The sequence below is a fragment of the Oncorhynchus clarkii genome, chromosome 3, assembly GCF_045791955.1.
Source record: "Oncorhynchus clarkii lewisi isolate Uvic-CL-2024 chromosome 3, UVic_Ocla_1.0, whole genome shotgun sequence".
NCBI classification, from domain to species: Eukaryota; Metazoa; Chordata; class Actinopteri; order Salmoniformes; family Salmonidae; genus Oncorhynchus; species Oncorhynchus clarkii.
Genome location: NC_092149.1, coordinates 90,379,398 through 90,393,657, shown reverse-complemented (window position 1 = coordinate 90,393,657; position 14,260 = coordinate 90,379,398). Strand labels below are relative to the sequence as shown.

The 14,260-nt window shown below is 38.3% G+C and overlaps 1 protein-coding gene across 1 annotated transcript in view; it reads left to right on the top strand.

Moving 5' to 3' along the window:
- The first annotated feature begins 7,294 nt into the window (after positions 1-7,294).
- The window catches only part of LOC139405550 (X-ray repair complementing defective repair in Chinese hamster cells 5), a 33,052-nt gene continuing 26,086 nt past the window's right edge, over positions 7,295-14,260 (top strand). The window contains exons 1-4 of the mRNA XM_071147967.1: positions 7,295-7,331; positions 8,169-8,282; positions 11,983-12,166; positions 13,315-13,363. Of these exons, the coding sequence (XP_071004068.1) occupies positions 7,314-7,331; positions 8,169-8,282; positions 11,983-12,166; positions 13,315-13,363 (365 nt within the window). The 5' untranslated portion in view covers positions 7,295-7,313. The remainder of the gene's footprint in view (positions 7,332-8,168; positions 8,283-11,982; positions 12,167-13,314; positions 13,364-14,260) is intronic.

Here is a 14,260-nt window from a genome sequence, read left to right as displayed (position 1 = left end):
TGTACAGTAGGTGGCGGAATGCACATATAATTCTTGCGAATGCCGTTATACCAAAGAAGAAGACCATGACCTGTGCTCATGATTGATTTTCCACTTTGCAGAAGATTGGGTTGGCATCAATGTGTTGCCACCCTCATGTCCAAGGTGGAGATTAACATGGTGAGTTGGTTGTCAGTTAAAATACCATGCTAAGGCTTTCGACTCGATCAATCACCGTATTCTTATCGGCAGACTCAACAGCCTTGGTTTCTCAAATGACTGCCTCGCCTCGTTCACCAACGACTTCTCAGATAGAGTTCAGTGTGTCAAATCGGAGGTCCTGTTGTCTGGACCTCTGGCAATCTCTATGGTGGTACCACAGGGTTCAATTCTCGGGCCGACCCTTTTCATCAATGATGTCACTCTTGCTGCGGGTGATTGCTTGATCCACCTCTACGCAGACGACACCATTCTGTATACATCTGGCCCTTCTTTGGACACTGTGTTAACAAACCTCCAAACTAGCTTCAATGCCATACAACACTCCTTCCGTGGTCTCCAACTGCTCTTAAACGCTAGTAAAACTAAATGCACGCTCTTCAACCAATCGCTGCCCTCACCCGCCCTCCCGACTAGCATCACTACTCTGGACCGTTCTGACTTCCAGACTCATATTAAGCATCTCCAAACCAAAATTAAATCTAGAATCGGCATCCTATTTCGCAACAAAGCATCCGTCACTCCTGCTGCCAAACATACCCTCGTAAAACTGATCATCCTACTGATCCTTGACTTCGGCGATGTCATTTACAAAATAGCCTCCAACACTCTACTCAGCAAAGTGGATGCAGTCTATCACAGTGCCATCCGTTTTGTCACCATATACCACCCACCACTGCGACCTGTACACTCTCATCGGCTGGCCTCGCTACATATTCGTCGCGAAACTCACTGGCTCCAGGTCATCTATAAGTCTTTGCTAGGTAAAGCCCTGCCTTATCTCAGCTCACTGGTCACCATAGCAGCACCCACCCGTAGCACGCACTCCAGCAGGTATATTTCACTGGTCATCCTCAAAGCCAACACTTCCTTTGACTGCCTTTCCTTCCAGTTCTCTGCTGCCAGTGACGCGAACAAATTGCAAAAATCGCTGAAGTTGGAGACTTATATTTCCCTCACTAACTTTAAACATCAGCTATCTGAGCAGCTTACCGATCGCTGCAGCTGTACATAGCCCATCTGTAAATAGCCCACCCAATCTACCTACCACATCCCCATATAGTTTTTATTTACTTTTTTCTGCTATTTTCCACACCAGTATCTCTACTTACACACCATCATCTGCTCATCTATAACTCCAGTGTTAATTGCTAAATTGCAATTACTTCGCTAATACGGCCTATTTATTGCCTTACCTCCTTACTCCATTTGCACGCACTATATATAGACTTTTTCTATTTTGTTATTGACTTTACTTTTGTTTATTCCATGTGTAACTCTGTGTTGTTGTTTTTTTGTCGCACTGCTTTGCTTTATCTTGGAAAGGACGCAGTTGTAAATGAGAACTTGTTCTTAACTGGCCACCTGGTTAAATAATGGTGACATAGAATAAACAAAATAAGTCAGCATTTCACAGTGAAGTCTATACCTGTTGTATTTGGCGCAAATAAAATTAGATTTTGATTTTTGTTGAATAACTGTTGCCCTGAAAAGCCTTGATAGGACATGCAAGAAGTTACCTTTATATCTACTGTACCTGCATGAAGTAGTACTTTACCTTTCTCTATGAAATAGTACTTTACCTTTCTCTATGAAATAGTACTTTACCTTTCTCTATGAAATAGTACTTTACCTTTCTCTATGAAGTAGTACTTTACCTTTCTCTATGAAGTAGTACTTTACCTTTCTCTATGAAGTAATACTTCACCTTTCTCTATGAAGTAATACTTTACCTTTCTCTATGAAATAGTACTTTACCTTTCTCTAAGCAAGGTTGAAAATATCACATTTAATGCTGTGGCACGGTGGAAGGAACTCTGGGGCATTCATTCAGCAGACAAAAACATAAACAAATATTTTGAAGGATCTAAAAGGTTATTTTGGTCAGTACCTCTGCTCTATATGAAGGTTCAATCTGTGTCTGCTGTTCACTCACTCTTCACTCACATCATGCTTGTTGCTCACCATGAGATACAATAATATTATATATTTAAAAAAAAATATATATATATATATATTTTACCTTTATTTAACTAGGCAAGTCAGTTAAGAACAAATTCTTATTTTCAATGACGGCCTAGGAACAGTGGGTTAACTGCCTGTTCAGGGGCAGAACGACAGATTTGTCATTCTGGAAATGGAAATATAACCTGAATGATTTTCACAGTAACAGTGGAGTAATTTTGTCATGCATGTTAAACCCCTATCTTTATGACAATTAGATATTTTAAATAGATTTCAGAAAGAGTTGTATCAAGTATAGACCTATATAAGCTACTGACTGCTCACAGTGGGGTTCAGAGGGGCTTTAACAGCAGGCTGTATGTTCCTCACATGACTATGACAGGCAAAAAGATTGAGGCACCCTGTAGTTGGTTACATATGGAACATTTACAGGTAAGTTGGTGATAATATTGTCAGCTTATTGGCTGTCCTCCTATCTGAGCTGTCCGAGTGGCGCAGCGGTCTAAGGCACTGTATCTCAGTCCTAGAGGCATCACTACAGACCCTGGTTCGATTCCAGGCTGTATCACAACCGGCCATGATTTGGAGTTCCATAGGTCGGCGCACAATTGGCCCAGCATCGTCCGGGTTAGGGTTTGGACGGGGTAGGCCGTCGTTGTAAATAAGAATTTGTTCTTAACTGACTTGCCTAGTTAAATAAAGATGAATTATAGTAATAATAATAAAAGCCCTGAGGCATCTGAGGGTGATCATGTCATGTAGTCAGCCAATCAAACTGGTGATGATTGACTACATTACTGTACAGTAAAACAATATTCCTGAAGCTGTGTCCATAACAGAGCACTGAGGGTGTTGACCTACTACAGTTTATCAGTCCGGGTCAGCAACATGTACAGTGTCCTGACTATCTCTAGACCCATGGAGGCCCGGTACTGTAGTTAGGTCGGTGTGTAGCTAGACCTGAACGGTGATTGGATCGACGTTCTAATAGAATGTGACACATTCTAATAATGAGGATTCTGTAAGATACAGTGCTTGTATCATATAATATTATGTCGCCTAGTGGACTACATTGGCATTGCAGTCTCACAATAATTCCATAAAATACAGTTTAAAGGAAGAAATGTGTGAAGAGTCTATTATTTTTACATGAATTAAAATGTTTTTCTTTTATGGTTTTTGATTATAAAAAAAAAAATCCCCTACAAATCTGCGTTTATAATGGGGTTGAAAAGAGACGTTTCTATCAAATTTACTTTGTTGCAAATAAAAGGCTGTGTGTGATAACATAGTTTTTCACTTCAGTTTTCATGTACTGACTAAAAATCTGAAGTTCAATGTGTTTCCATCACATTTGGAACTCTACCGATTAGTTTTGCCACAACTACTCTGGTTTTGGCACATGCGCTCTATCCAGCATCTTGCCAACGCTGTGGGTAGGTTAGTCTACGTCGGCTATTCCTAGTGGTATGCGCAATGCCATCGGGGTACGCCAAATAAAAATGTGATTCACATTTTCAAACAGTCCATTTAGATTTTCCAACGGGGCTATACAACAACACAATGTTAAATACAGGTAGACTAGTCAAATAATTAACATCCAATCACATTAACCTTTACACTCTCACTGGAAACCTTCACTCTTGAGCAGACATTTAGAAACGAAACATGACAATTTGGAAAATCAGCCATGAGAGTTTTTGGAGCGAGAATTAAGATGACTTTCGAGTAGTAAGACATGTATAAAAACAACAGATACCATTAATAAGAAGGGGCTAGAAGCGTCTTATTTGGTGAGTGGCTAGGACAGGCCATCCCCATACTATTGTGGAGGACTTTATTATTCCTGCTGATATGGCTGGGACAATGCTGGGGGAAAAGGCCCCAAAAAACTATACAGACAAAGCCTTCATCAAACAACACTGTTTCACGACGCATCAGTGACGTGGCAGGAGATGTTTTGAAACAATTACTGCTTCGCATACATGAGTCAACAGACGTGGCGGGCCAGGCACAGCTCCTGGTATACAGGAAGTTTACATACACTTAGGTTGTAGTCCACCACTCCACACATTTCTTGTTAACAAACTATAGTTTTGGAAAGTCGGTTAGGACATCTACTTTGCATGACACAAGTAATTTTTCCAACAATTGTTTAGACAGATTATTTCACTTATAATTCACTGTATCACAATTCCAGTGGGTCAGAAGTTTACATACACTAAGTTGACTGTGCCTTTAAACAGCTTGGAAAATTCCAGAAAATTATATCATGGCTTTAGAAGCTTCTAATAGGCTAATTGACATAATTTGAGTCAATTGGAGGTGTACCTGTGGATGTATTTCAAGGCCTACCTTAAAACTCAGTGCCTCTTTGCTTGATATCATGGCTTTAGAAGCTTCTGATAGGCTACTTGACATACTTTGAGTCAATTGGAGGTGTACCTGTGGCATCATGGGAAAATCAAAAGAAATCAGCCAAGACCTCAGAAAAAAATTGTAGACCTCCACATATCTGGTTTATCCTTGGGAGCAATTTCCAAACGCCTGAAGGTACCACGTTCATATGTACAAATAATAGTATGCAAGTATAAACACCATGGGACCATGCAGCCATCATCCTGCTCAGGAAGGAGACACATTCTGTCTCCTAGAGATTAATGTACTTTGGTGTGAAAAATGCAAATCAATCCCAGAACAACAGAAACGGACCTTGAGAAGATGCTGGAGGAAACAGGTACAAAAGTATCTATATCCACAGTAAAACGAGTCATATCGACATAACCTGAAAGGCCACTCAGCAAGGAAGAAGCCACTGCTCCAAAACCACCATAAAAAAGCCAGACTATGGTTTGCAACTGCACATGGGGACAAAGATCGTACTTTTTGGAGAAATGTCCTCTGGTCTAATGAAACAAAAATAGAACTGTTTGGCCATAATGACCATTGTTATGTTCGGAGGAAAAAGGGGGATGCTTGCAAGCCAAAGAACACCATCCCAACTGTGAAGCACGGGGGTGGCAGCATCATGTTGTGGGGGTGCTTTGCTGCAGGAGGGACCTGTGCACCTCACAAAATAGATGGCATCATGGAGGTAGGAAAATTATGTTATATAATTAATAATTATATTGAAGCAACATCTCAAGACATCAGTCAGGAAGTTAAAGCTTGGTCGCAAATGGGTCTTCCAAATGGACAATGACCCCAAGCATATTTCCAAAGTTGTGGCAAAACGGCTTAAGAACAACAAAGTCAAGGTACTGGAGTGGCCATCACAAAGCCCAGACCTCAATTCTGTAGAACATTTGTGGGCAGACCCAAAAAGGCATGTTTGAGCAAAGAGGCCTACAAACCTGACTCTGTTACACCAGCTCTGTCAGAAGGAATGGGTCAAAATTCACCAACTTATTGTGGGAAGCTTGTGGAAGGCTACCTGAAACGTTTGACACAAGTTAAATAATTTAAAAGGCAATGCCTTTATACTTATTGAGTGTATGTAAACTTCTGACCCACTGGGAATGTGATGAAAGAAATAAAAGCTGAAATAAATAATTCTCTCTACTATTATTCTGACATTTCACATTCTTAAAATAAAGTGGTGATCCTAACTGACCTAAGACAGGGAATTTTTACTGGGATTAAATGTCAGGAATTGTGAAAACTGAGTTTAAATGTAGTTGGCTAAGGTGTATGTAAACTTCCGATTTCAACTGTATCAAAGCTGCAGGCTAAAGTTACATCTAGACGTGGTTTCCTCTATCGTAATCGCTCCTCTTTCACCCCAGCTGCCAAACTAACCCTGATTCAGATGACCATCCTACCCATGCTAGATTACGGAGATATAATTTATAGATCGGCAGGTAAGAGTGCTTTCGAGCGGCTAGATGTTCTTTAGCATTCAGCCATCAGATTTACCACCAATGCTCCTTATAGGACACAACACTGCACTCTATACTCCTCTGTAAACTGGTCATCTCTGTATACCCGTCGCAAGACCCACTGGTTGATGCTTATTTATAAAACCCTGTTAGTCCTCACATCCCTGGGTCGCTTGTCTTTTCGGTTCACTGCAACCAGCTACTGGAACGAGCTGCAATAAACACTCAAACTGGACAGTTTTATCTAATTTTCTTCACTCAAAGACTCAATCATGGACACTCTTACGGACAGTTGTGGCTGCTTCGCGTGATGTGTTGTTATCTCTACCTTCTTGACCTTTGTGCTGTTGTCTGTGCCCAATAATGTTTGTACCATGTTGTGCTGCTGCCATTTTGTGTTGCTACCATGCTGTGTTTCCATGTACTGCTGCCATGTTGTGTTGCTCCCATGCTATGTTGTCTTACATCTCTCTTTATGTAGTGTTGTGTTGTCTCTCTTGTCATGATGGGTGTTTTGTCCTATATTTATATTACATTTTTTGGTATTTTTAATCCCAGCCCCTGTCCCGCAGGAGGCCTTTTGCCTTTTGGTAGACTGTCATTGTAAATAAGTATTTTTTAACTGACTTTCCTAGTTAAATAAAGGTTAAATAAAAAAATTATTAAAAAAAAGAATGACCGCTGTGATGGAAAATACGGCTGTGATGGAAAATACAATTTTATAAACGCTGACAGATAATGTTATTTTGGGATCTATTTGTGTCTGTAAAATAAATTATGCGAGGAATTGCGGTGGAAATGCCTTAATGTGTAAATATTGTTATAATAACCATCATATCGAAGGAAATTTGGAGTCAGTGGAAGTCAGGGAAATCTTGCAGTTTATTAGGCTACAGATTAAATTACTCACAATGAACTTCACATGGTGGTGAAAGTACAATGATGAGGGTCTTATTCTGGTGACATGAGGATGGATGCTTAACTGCGGTTTGACACATCAAAATATTCTCGCTTTTACCCATAATAATCTCATCATGTGTATACTACTCACAGCGCCTACCCGCACTGAATTGGCAAAATGTTACATAGAGCGCATGAGCCAAAACCAGAGTAGTTTTGTGACAAAACTGCGATGGAGACCCATTGAATTTTATATTTTTATTTGGTACATGAACATTTAAGCGGAAAAGTACATTTTTGTGTAGGAACCATTCCTACCTTACGTTTGCTTCCCCTCCGGACTCATTAAAAAGCGAGGGAAAGGGAATCAAGATGGCGCGTTCAGCGAAGGCAAGTCCTTCGAGATTTACTGATTCATATCTTGCAAGCTATTATTTATTTATGTTCAAGAACTGTAGATAATTATTAAATAATTAATAATATCTAGATGCTAGTCCTTACATTTTAGTAGTGAATTGTTCCATTAGTTTGTTAACTAGTGGACTAAACTCCTCAATGAAGGAAGTCCTTCACCGTGGAGTTTAGTCCTCGATAAGTTAGCTAGAATCACTAACGTTAAAGTTGTTTGTGATGATATTGGTGATTTACGCTATGGCTACATCTCTCACTATGTCTTCACGTCAATCCCGGGGTGTATTCATTACGTCTTGCGATGGAAACCTTGTGTCGTTTAACAACCAAACTGAAACGATACGGGGAAGTTCTTAGCTACCTGAATTTGTCAATAAAAACTCAGTTTGAAGTAAACCGTTTCGCAATAGAATCGGCGTAAATACACCATAGGAGTGTGATCGTTCAGTTTTGCAACTGCATTGTTGGGTTTAGAGCTTTAAATGAAGGCGTTTCACTGTGCATGTGACATTGAAACTTGAGATAATTCAAGTAGGTCCTTCCTCATTCCGTTGCTTCTGTTTAAGACAAGTTTTCCAACAGAATCGGTGTAATGAATACAGCCCAGGAAATGTGTTAGTGTCTGTAAACCGCCCCTTCTGGAGATAAGTGGGTCTTGTCCTTGTGTTCTTCCAAACAAAGACAGCATGTTGCTCAAAGGAGGGGTCTAACTGCTGCAGGCTACATGCATTACTAACTATGAGTCAGAACACAACACCAGTATGTGTATTGTATTTGAATAATTAAAAGTATGTCCTCTCTGTGTTGCTAAACTAGACAGCGTTGGTTCTGTGTCTGGATGTGGGTTTCTCCATGTCCAACTCTGCCCCGGGACAGGAACCGCCCTTCCAACAGGCCAAGAAAGTCATCCAGAAGTTTGTTCAGCGCCAGGTACTCTCTCTGATTCTGTGGGTGAATCTCCAATTGTATTTCCTAGATTCCTCATGTCCTCTCGCCTTGCATCCTTCTCGAAACCAATTGGAGGAGAAGATCAGAGGAGAGGAAACTCAGATATTTTACTCCAATGTACTTTGAGAAGGAGACAAGGGAGGAAGCAAGCAATCAAGTAAACATTATTATGATTATTTTTATAAAGAAACTGTGGCTTTGTTCCAAAATGCGTACTTGTGTTCTGTCTAGAGCGTGTTTGAGAGCCCACAGTTTTATTTTGAAGTAACTGAAACATAAATATAGGCTATGTTGAATGGGCGTAGATGGTGATGGCTTTCTTACCAAAAGTCGTGCACATTTATGCATGACGTTAGTTAGTCCTATACTGGAGAAGTGTCTGTAAGCGTACTTTGGAGGTCTGGAAAACAAATCAAGCATGGGGAGCATACTTTTTCATTCTCTTTGCCGGGGAGGCTTTCCCATAACACCATGCGACACCGTGAAAGTTCCCCAAACAAATGAATTGATGGCAAACTAAGTATTACAGTTATTTATTCACCAAATTATGTTAATTTATTTTCATATACATTTTGAATGCAAATGTTTAGTCACTGCTTTTTATCAGCCGTTAGCTGAGGTAAGTTAGCTCGTCAGATGCGATGATGGCTAGCTAGCAGGCAAGCTCTTCCTGGTTCCTGGTCACCAGGACAGATGTATAGAACTTGGGAACCTCCCATCCACCAGGAAAAACACCCTATCCCAGGAGTTTATTCAGCAGTGTGCATCATCACTAGAATTGTCTGCTCATTGTGACATGTGAAGCAAATTTTTTAAATTATTTTATTTAATGAGGCAAATGGTTTCTTCCCCAAGGTACTACACTGTGTGCACATTTTTATTCCTGCCCAGCACAAACACCATGTTCAGCTATTCAGCATCTATAATTGAGACCACGTGTAGTTGAATGAGGGGTTAGTGAAGGGATAAAACAAAAACCTGTGGCTGTCATGACTTCATTTGCCCTCAAATACCGAACAATCTGTTCAATGTTCATCTCCTTGATGTCCCTTACCTGGGAATGCTAAAAGTTTGATTCTACTGAGCCATTTACTTTATGTTTCGTATGGTCTTTTATTTATTGTTGCATTGTCGAGAAGGAACCTGCAAGTAAGCATTTCATTGGACCATGTGTATCCTTCCTGTACATACGACCAAGGAAACTACAATGGACTGCGTTCTTAAATAAAAAATGGACCGTTCTCATGGACTGTGTTTTAAGGATTCATGCACAGATACAGGAAACCGATAAATGGGTTAATATTATTAAAAACGGCAAGTGTTGATGTCTCCCCATGGAGGCTGGGGCATCTGGGGGCTGGGGCATCTGGGGGCTGCAGTTCATCTGTCTAATTCCCTGCAGGGAGAGAGACAGTCATAAGATTACAATGGTGTATTCATTTAATATATGTTCCTGTTTGATATGCATATCATTACATTGAATATGTTCCCCTTTATGATATGCCAGTGTAATCCAATGCATTTAGCTTACATTAGGATGAAGAAGTCTAGGCCTTCTAATCTAGTTGTATTGCATCACATCGCCTATCAACATTAGTTACAGTATTAATGTATAAGGTGAATGTAAAACCAAGCTATCGTGAACATCAGTGTCATTTAATAATATGCATCAGTGTTATAGTTGTATAAATGTATCACAATGCAAACCTTCCCATTGGAAAGTAAACACCAGCAGTCCTAATGCAGTTAAAGCTCCACAGTGAAACACCACTGTTCTGGATATTTATCCTTCTTAAACACTAAGTAAAATAGCTTATTTCACTATTTCAGATTTTGTTATCTTCAGCACAATGCATAAAAGCTTACCTGTCCCTCCCGAGTGGCGCAGCAGTCTAAGGCACTGCAGTGCTTGAGGCGTCACTACAGACCCAAGTTCAATCCCAGGCTGTGTCACAACCGGCCGTGACCGGGAGTCCTATGCCGATTTAAACGCCTGGTTTTCTGCGCAATCTTTTAAATTATTAGGACGTGAACATCTTAATCAGGGTTCCAGTGGTGTATTTGATCTGCACATTTTCTAGCACTGGGTAGCCTCCCTCTTATGCGTGAGTGAAGTGAGTTCGGGGGGGGGGTGCATATTTATAAATAGTTGTCACTAACTTTGTGTCCGAACTCAGAATCAAATAGTCTTCACAAAAATAACACTGTGGTAGAAAGTTTGTTTTTATTGGTGATTTTCTGTATTTATCAAGTCCCATCAGGTTGCCTGATTTCAGATTTGTCAATGTAAACAGGATTATTAGGGAAATCATTATTCTTGCAAAGCATGTAAACAAACTATTATATTAGCATAACTATCCACAATAATTGCATTATTGTGTGCATGTAACCGTGCTCAATGTACAGTACCTTCGGAAAGTATTCAGACCCCCTGACTTTTTCCACATTTTGTTAGGTTACAGCCTTATTCCAAAATGGATTAATTTGTTTCCCCCCCCCCCCTTCAATCTACACACAGTACCCCATAATGACAAAGCAAAAACAGTTTTTTAGAAAATGTTGCTTATTTATAAAAAATAAAAAAAACATCACACTTACCATCACGGTCACCTAATAATCCCCAGTTTACAATTGGCTCATTCATCCCCCTCCTCTGCCCTGTAACTATTCCCCAGGTCGTTGCTGTAAATGAGAACGTGTTCTCAGTCTCCTCTCCCCTGTAACTATTCCCCAGGTCGTTGCTGTAAATGAGAACGTGTTCTCAGTCAACTGGTAAAATAACGGATAAATAAACAATACATAAGTATTCAGACCCTTTACTCAGTACTTTGTTGAAGCACCTTTGACAGTGATTACAGCCTCCAGTCTTCAGGGGTCATCTGTAAAATACCTTGGTTCACTGAATTGCTAGCACTAGTTGCCCACACTGCTCATTGGCTACAATGTATACAGACGTAGCTAGCTAGCATAAATGCTAGCTTTGTTGACTCGGGCTGCGTAATGATGCAGTTTCCTGTTTAGATTAGTGGTCATGTCGACGTAAGTTTCAAATTTAGCTGATTTTAAGCGCTCTTTGTTCTCCTATACTAGACCGTATCTCTCTTAGGTGTTCGTGGAAGATCACCACCCTTGACAGAACAGGACAAGTGCACATTTTGGAACACAGCCAGAGGTCCTGGATTGTGACACTCTACTTTCTAGCCATCAGAATAGGGCTTTTCAAACGTTTTGGGGTGGGACCCCTTTTGTGATAGAAAATACACCAGGGACCCTCTCAATTAGAACACAACTTGAGTGAGATAAAATACAAGTAGTTTTACTATGACTTTGGTTGTGCATGGCCGGACAAACCAAGTCTCGAGCCCTGGGAAGGAACATTTTAAAAGGATCTTGGCATTGAGAAAATGTTGCAGTTTTCAGGCTAATATCCTTCAAATCTACACATTTTGCCATGAGGCAAAGAATTACAAAAATAAAAAATTGTTCCCCAGGGTTAAGAACATACATTGTAGATTAATAATACTATATTACACCCTAAAGTTATTCCATGGATCCCTTGGCCAAAAAAGAAGCACTGGACCCTCTGCCGTACCTCGGCAGGCCTTAGAGAACCCTGGGCCCTGGTCAGAGGTAGTGCGATATGTAAGGAATGTGCTGTCATTTGGGACTGTCTTTCCTGTAGGTGTTTGCTGAGAACAAAGATGAGCTGGGTCTGGTGCTGTTTGGGTCAGACAACACTAAGAACAACCTAGCTAAAAACGACCAGTACCAGAACATCTCAGTACACCGCCATCTCATGATCCCAAACTTTGAGCTGCTGGAAGAGATCCAGAATGATGTGCAACCTGGGAGTCAACAGGCTGACTGTATCCTTCCTTTGGCTGACCACAGCTCACTCCTTCAGTAGACAGCACTGTTGACATGGTGTTTTTAAACCATTGAGTCCAGTGTAGCATAAAAAAACTGAAATTATATATATATATTGTTATATACTAGCATAAAATAACTGAAATTATATATATATATTATTATATACTAGCATAAAATAACTTAAATTATATATATATTATTATATACTAGCATAAAATAACTTAAATTATATATATATTGTTATATACTAGCATAAAATAACTGAAATTATATATATATTATTATATACTAGCATAAAATAACTGAAATTATATATATATTGTTATATACTAGCATAAAATAACTTAAATTATATATATATTATTATATACTAGCATAAAATAACTGAAATTATATATATATTATTATATACTAGCATAAAATAACTGAAATTATATATATATTGTTATATACTAGCATAAAATAACTGAAATTATATATATATTATTATATACTAGCATAAAATAACTGAAATTATATATATATTGTTATATACTAGCATAAAATAACTGAAATTATATATATATTGTTATATACTAGCATAAAATAACTGAAATTATATATATATTGTTATATACTAGCATAAAATAACTGAAATTATATATATATTATTATATACTAGCATAAAATAACTGAAATTATATATATATTGTTATATACTAGCATAAAATAACTGAAATTATATATATATTGTTATATACTAGCATAAAATAACTGAAATTATATATATATATTATTATATACTAGCATAAAATAACTGAAATTATATATATATTGTTATATACTAGCATAAAATAACTGAAATTATATATATATTATTATATACTAGCATAAAATAACTGAAATTATATATATATTATTATATACTAGCATAAAATAACTGAAATTATATATATATTGTTATATACTAGCATAAAATAACTGAAATTATATATATATATAATTTCAGTTCTTTAATGCTATTCATTTAATAGGCAACGTGCAAAATAAATGTTTCTGCTGTTAGGCCGTGGTCAGTGTGTGAACCGTTAGGTCTGTATTTGACCTTGATTAACTGTGTTACTGTTAACGGACTGACTTGTTTCCTTAACCACTGTTGGCTCAGGGCTGGATGCTCTAGTTGTATGCATGGACCTGCTTCAGAACGAAACTCTGTAAGTAATCTGTTTTACATAGCTAGATCATTCTGTGTGAAAGTGAAACAAAACATCTCTACTTTGATAATAGGATACCAAATTGGCTTACTCAAGCAAATCCTCTGTATCTCAGTTGGTCGAGCATGGCTGTTGCAATGCGGGGAGAGTGGGTTCAATTCCCACTCCCACTATCCCCCCAAAAAGTTATACATGCATGACTGTAAGTGGCTTTGGATAAGAACATATAATCAATATATTATGGTAAGACTGGATAGGAACATCTAATCAATATATTATGGTAAGACTGGATAAGAACATCTAATCAATATATTATGGTAAGACTGGATAAGAACATCTAATCAATATATTATGGTAAGACTGGATAGGAACATCTAATCAATATATTATGGTAAGACTGGATAGGAACATCTAATCAATATATTATGGTAAGACTGGATAGGAACATCTAATCAATATATTATGGTAAGACTGGATAGGAACATCTAATCAATATATTATGGTAAGACTGGATAAGAACATCTAATCAATATATTATGGTGAGACTGGATAAGAACATCTAATCAATATATTATGGTAAGACTGGATAAGAACATCTAATCAATATATTATGGTGAGACTGGATAGGAACATCTAATCAATATATTATGGTGAGACTGGATAAGAACATCTAATCAATATATTATGGTAAGACTGGATAGGAACATCTAATCAATATATTATGGTAAGACTGGATAAGAACATCTAATCATATATATTATGGTGAGACTGGATAGGAACATCTAATCAATATATTATTAGGGTAAGTCTTTACCTGACACCCAGCGTCATAACCATGTCACAATGTCATAACAGCTGACATAACTTGTCGTAACTTGTATGGTCATGACACATACA